This window comes from Astyanax mexicanus, chromosome 5 (assembly GCF_023375975.1).
Source record: "Astyanax mexicanus isolate ESR-SI-001 chromosome 5, AstMex3_surface, whole genome shotgun sequence".
Taxonomy (NCBI): Eukaryota; Metazoa; Chordata; class Actinopteri; order Characiformes; family Acestrorhamphidae; genus Astyanax; species Astyanax mexicanus.
Window position 1 is genome coordinate 43277530 of NC_064412.1, and position 6000 is coordinate 43283529.

The window sequence follows — 6000 nt, forward strand, 5'->3', positions numbered from 1 at the left end:
GAGAAGGAGAGAGTGCAAATGTGAAAGAGAGAAGGAGAGAGTGCAAATGCGAAAGAGAGAAGGAGAGAGTGCAAATGCGAAAGAGAGAAGGAGAGAGTGCAAATGCGAAAGAGAGAAGGAGAGAGTGCAAATGAGAAAAGAGAGAAGGAGAGAGTACAAATGCGAAAGAGAGAAGGAGAGAGTACAAATGCGAAAGAGAGAAGGAGAGAGTGCAAATGCGAAAGAGAGAAGGAGAGAGTACAAATGCGAAAGAGAGAAGGAGAGAGTGCAAATGCGAGTGAGCGATAGACTGCATGAGCACCTGAGAGATTTCAGCGATGCGGGTGCTGTTTGGATCATCTGAATGATCTGCAATTCTGTGCACACTCTCTGCTTTTGTGTGACAGGGCACCATTGCTTTTGCCAAGTTTCATGCAAAGAAATATCTGAACGATGTTTCTGTGCTGGTTAGATATGGTAAGTTCTGTTTGATATGATGTGTAAGATGGTCTGCAAATTACTATGAATGTCAGAACACCAGTACCAGCCTACGGGACATTTTCTAACTCTGTGCATTTGAATTTTGCTGTAATTGCTTAATTCCGTGGTTCTGTCCGTGTTTTCTGCATTACAGAAATCATAGGGCCATAATGCAAATATATCATTATTATACAAGTGGCATACAATGATCTTAAAATATTAAAGTTTTGTTATTTGCAGTTTCTGGTTCAACATATTATCCCAAAAAATATGATAGTTATCATGATAGGCCAAATTTGTGTAACTAATATTTTTCACTATTTCAAAATCTACCCATATTCTCCACCCACTGTTTCAGTTACCAGCAGAAATAATGACACAATACAGGATCATGATTATGCAACCACAGCATGCCGTATCACACTGTCTGATTTGAAGACACCTTAATATGTGGACAGGAATCCACCACAATTGGTCCTCAGAGCTGCAGAGAATGACCACTATGAGATACTGGAGCTGTAGATACAGTATAGTATAATAACATTTGCTGAGATAACTTAACTTTAGTGTTTGTTTGTTTGTTTACCAAAAGACTGACTATCTCTGAGCAAATGTAAAAATTTTACATGTGACTAGAGTGGCACTGCCGAGCTAAATTTATGACTGGAATTAACTGCTTAAATTGCACAGCAGTGGCAAATATATTGTCCTATATTCTATAAAATTACATAATCAACAAAATGCTTTCAGTATGCTTCCACATGAGTGACAACTGTTTACTGTTCCTGGTGCTGAACTCACCAAGTCCACCCGGAGCAGCCAGTAGGAACTCCTCCCTGCCGATCCTCTTAACGATGGGCTTCCTCTCCTCACTGTCGTAGGGAAACAGGTCCTGCGAGGCTCCGCTACTGTAGTTGAGGATCATGTACTGCGTGGGCAGTGCCAGGCACAGGAAGTAGCCGTCCACGCTGAGGGCACAGGGCTGCTCAGGCGTGGTCACCTCCTTCAGCATCTGGACCCGATCCTCGTGCACTGTGAAAATCTGGACGGCCCGTCGGCGCGCCGACACCACCGCCATCTCCACACAGAAGGGGTCGGCCGTTACTGGGTTCTCATTGACGCAGAACGCAATCACATTTTTCACCTTGGCTCCACCAAACGGTACAGGCTCCAGAGTGACCATGTCCAACAGAGAGACGGTGCCATCACACAGGATAATGAGACGCTCCAGAGCCGAGGCGGCCTTCAGCTCGGCCACGGGCTTCTTCAGACCCAGAAACTTCTGCAGGAGCTTCTGGCTGCTGTAGGTAAGCCTGCCTTTGGTGGAGCGTTCTTCCAAAAGGAAGTGATGGATAAAGCAGTCGTTGGTGCCCACGTACAAGTGCTGCCCGCAGCATTCTATGCACTCGATGCCGATGCGCACCTTTTCGCCCATCAACTGCTCCCGCTCCACAGCGGGCACCAGCTCAAAGGCCTTCACACTCATGCTGATGTTCACATCTGCTTGGAGAGAGGAGGGAGATATGAATTCAGAGTCAGTTAGGATGCACTGGAGTGAATTTCAATACAGACTTTCTTTAATAAATTTGCAGTATATGTTTACTTAGAATGTTATATACTTGTATGTAAGGATAGGCCTGCTATGGTTAGTTGTTATCAACTTGCTGTACAATACATGCACAAAAACGCAATAATGGGTTAGATTCCAAAAGAATAAGCATTAAAAGGACGAGTAAAAATACTTCAATAAGCTGTATTTTAGCCAATTGCGCTATTCTGTTCTCTTTTATGCTCTGTCAAGGGTGAGGGCGAGTCTACTTGCAACTTTTAATTGGTAAAATAGTCTAGTTTGCACAGAGAGCAAGTTATCAATAGCTTAGCCTCTATATAGACAGAGCCAAATATGTAAAGTAAGTGTTACTTACACAAGGATGATACATGTTTTAAGAAACAGCATGTTCGAAAATATACCGTAAAATTTTCAGGCAGTACATTTTGTCAAAAATCTCCAATGTACTATTACTACACGTTAAATCTACATTATTATATAATCAGCATATTATCAGTACATCTGTATAACAGAGGGAAAAAAACGTTTCAGTCTTCTTAAAGCCATGTGATCTACTATCATTTCAGTCCAATCAAGAAGAAAGTCAACAACAACCTGAGTGGGCTTGTACGTGTTACTGGGACCCGGTTGGGCTTCCCAAATGGGTCAAATCATTTCAGCCCACCTCAATCTCATGTGTAGTGTACAACTCAGACCAGCCCCATGTGTAACCTCCTCCTGCCCTCTTAACTGCCCCTTACAAGCACAGTTGCCAGGTTTGTGGTTTTCCCGCCAAATTAGGCTTGTTTTAAAATCCAGTCAAGTGGAATTTTAGGGGTTAGGGTTAGGGTTTTTTGGGTTTCCATTTAAAAATTACATTGGCCGCCAAAAAAACTAAAAAGTGGGTGTTGCCTTGGATGTTACGTCAACACGGCGGACAAACGTGTACACTAAAATCTTCCAATCTTCCAAGATTGTTTACAAAATAAAGAATCTAGAGAACATAACAACATAAAGGAGGACAGTGTACAAAAGGAGAGCAGGAGAGAGACGGAAAGAGAGAGGGGGAGAAAGAGGGGGAGAAAGAGAGAGAGGGAGGGAGAGAGAGAGAGAGAGATGAAGGAGAGGGGGAGAGATGAAGAAGGAGAGGGGGAGAGAGATGGAGAAGGAGAGGGGGAGAGAGATGGAGAAGGAGAGGGGAGAGAGATGGAGAAGGAGAGGGGGAGAGAGATGGAGAAGGAGAGGGGGAGAGAGATGGAGAAGGAGAGGGGGAGAGAGATGGAGAAGGAGAGGGGAGAGATGGAGAAAGAGAAAGAGAGGGAGAGAGATGAGAGAGGGGAGAGAGATGGAGAAAGATTGGGAGAGAAAGGGGGGGGGAGAAAGGGGGAGAGATGGAGTGGGAGAGAGAGAGGAGGAGAAAGAGAGGAGGAGAAAGAGAGAGAGATGGAGAAAGAGAGGAAGAGAGAGAGAGAGAAACAGATCAAGAGAGATGGGTAGAGAAAGGGGGAGAGAGAGATGCAGAAACGGAGGAAGAGAGAGAGAGAGAGAGAGAGAGAGAGAGAGAGAAAGAGAGAAAGAGAGAAAGAGAGAGAGAGAGAGAGAGAGAGAGAGAGAGAGAGAGAGAGAGAGAGAGGAGAAACCACAAATCACCAGGCGATAAAAAAAAAACTGTTAAACAGGAGAGAAGAGAGTTCAGGAGAGTTAAACAGCAATACTGATAATAAACCCCTTATAAACAAAATACTAAGGGGTACACTCAGTTGTTTTGCCATTCGCTTCAAATGTGTGACAGATATATATTTTGGGCTAGCTTAAGCTTATGAAGGGCAGGTTTTAGACTGACTTTGGGCTGGATATTTTTTGTTGGAACTGGCAACCCTGCTTACAGGCATCCATATGTGGGGTCAACATGAAAGCTGTTAACATAAAATGTACTGCTTCCCAGTTGGGCTACCCATACACAACCCGTATGGGGACACATTACCTGTAAAGGCTTCTTCACACCTAACGATCCTAAATGAGTCTCTGTAGTAAACACTCCCTGACAGCTCTGACAACTGAATGACAGTAAGGCTAACTGTGTGAAGCTGCTAGTCAGCATGCTAACAGAGAGCTAGCCTGCTGGCTGTGCTGATTAGCTAACTAGCATGAGACCAGAGCAGCTAGATAATTACAATATTAAAACAATAATGTAGCTGGCTAACAGTGTGGCCATGGTCGAACCCTCATCTTTAATAAAACACCACGGAAACCAGGGCCAACAGCTTTACACTGGCACCACAACACCAAAGAAAAGCTAGCGTGCTAACTGTTAGCCACAGCTAGCGGAGTTCAGCAGCGCAGTTCAGTGAATCGCAGTGTTCTGACGAATTGTGCAACCTTGCCAAAACGTGCTACCACAGGGTATCCTATAATAATAATAATAATAATAATAATAATAAGCCAAGGACACTATAAATAAATAAAATATTGTACGTAAATAAAATACTAAGATATAAAAGTATGTGTACTATCATAAATATATACATTTACGTAAAGTCAGGTAAATTTACAGATAAAAAGAAAAATAGGTAACCCTAGCTGAGCCTTAAAAAATATTTTGGTCAGGCTAAATTATATAAGGTTGATCATATAAGATAATACAAACAGTAGTAGCTATATCAATTATAGCTAATACCTGTACCTAGCTATGTTATCTTCTGGCTATCTGGATGGCCTAGACATGGATAAATCACTGTATGAAGCTGAATGCTTGCTAGATAAATACGAGATAATTGAGATCAAGAACTATTTTATTTTTTAAATTTATTTATTAATCATTAACACTTAAGCCAATTATATAATGCCAGTAAGTCAAAATTATGCTGAAAATAAAGTGACACGAAACAGAGGAAAACAAATGGGGAACAATTCAAACTCGCACATATCGCTGGGTAGCACAACTCGATAGAACACCTGCTAGCGGTGGAACTTTAATAAGCGGTGTTTTAACACCGAGATTTCTGCTGAGAGCCACAGTGAATAAAGCTCCGTACCCCAGCCGGTAGCGCCGCGGTTCTGTCCGGGGAGGCTGCTCTGCTGCTGGGCCTCCCTGTTCTCCCGTCCCCGCTGCTCTCCGCTCCGCTCCGGCTTTCCCCGCCCTGCTGTTGCTGCCGTAGAACCGGACCGGACCGCCGCTTCCTGCGGACTACATCCGCTCATGTGATAAAGTTCCGTTTAGAGGGCTGTTATTAAATACTTTAATGTGCCGACAGCCTGACTGTCATTCAGTTCACACATTTATCCCACACAGCCCGTTTTTACTCTGTTCTAACACATTATTTAACCATTCTTTGTTTTAGGGTAATACCTGATTTTGACCTAATGTCAATAAAACTTCATTACCCAGCGGCACCCCCTCGGAACTTTCTCTACGGAATCCCTAAAGGGACAAGGCGTTTATACAACCGTAGTAGTAGTAAAGTTTTTATTGGATCTACGTTTGTCCCTGATAACTAGTATCTAGTTATTTATTATATGATCCCTAACGCTGTATAAAAGTATCTAGTTATATTTAAGAGATAAAAGCAGACCGTACACTGAAACAGCACAGAAATAACAAATTTATTCACATTATTTGTGCTGATTTCTACACTGCAAGAACGCAATACGAGCTGTAGTTATAGAAAAGAAACAAGATATACATGTTTAATGTAAGTGATGTTTAATACACACAATACATATACAATCATAACCTTAAATCAATGTAAAACCAATTTGCACAAATAAATCAGTTCTGATGTCGGAGATCAACGTTTCAATGCATTAACAGATGGAACAATGATCATTATTCAATATACCGTAATAAGTACATTATTACACTGTCAGATGTATTAAAATGGTAAAAAAGTATATATATATATATATATATATATATATATATATATATATATATATATATATACAGATGTAAACATACAATTAAATATCCGTTGTTTAAAAAAAATGGAAAT

General features: G+C 41.8%; 1 protein-coding gene across 1 annotated transcript in view; it reads right to left on the reverse strand.

Moving 5' to 3' along the window:
• Positions 1-5290, reverse strand: part of tgfbrap1 (transforming growth factor, beta receptor associated protein 1) — a 33849-nt gene extending 28559 nt beyond the window's left edge. Inside the window, exons 1-2 of the mRNA XM_022675506.2 lie at positions 5044-5290; positions 1261-1959 (exon numbers count right to left, since the gene is read on the reverse strand). Coding sequence (XP_022531227.2) covers positions 1261-1959; positions 5044-5209 — 865 coding nt within the window. The 5' untranslated portion in view covers positions 5210-5290. The remainder of the gene's footprint in view (positions 1-1260; positions 1960-5043) is intronic.
• Between the last annotated feature and the right edge of the window lie 710 nt (positions 5291-6000).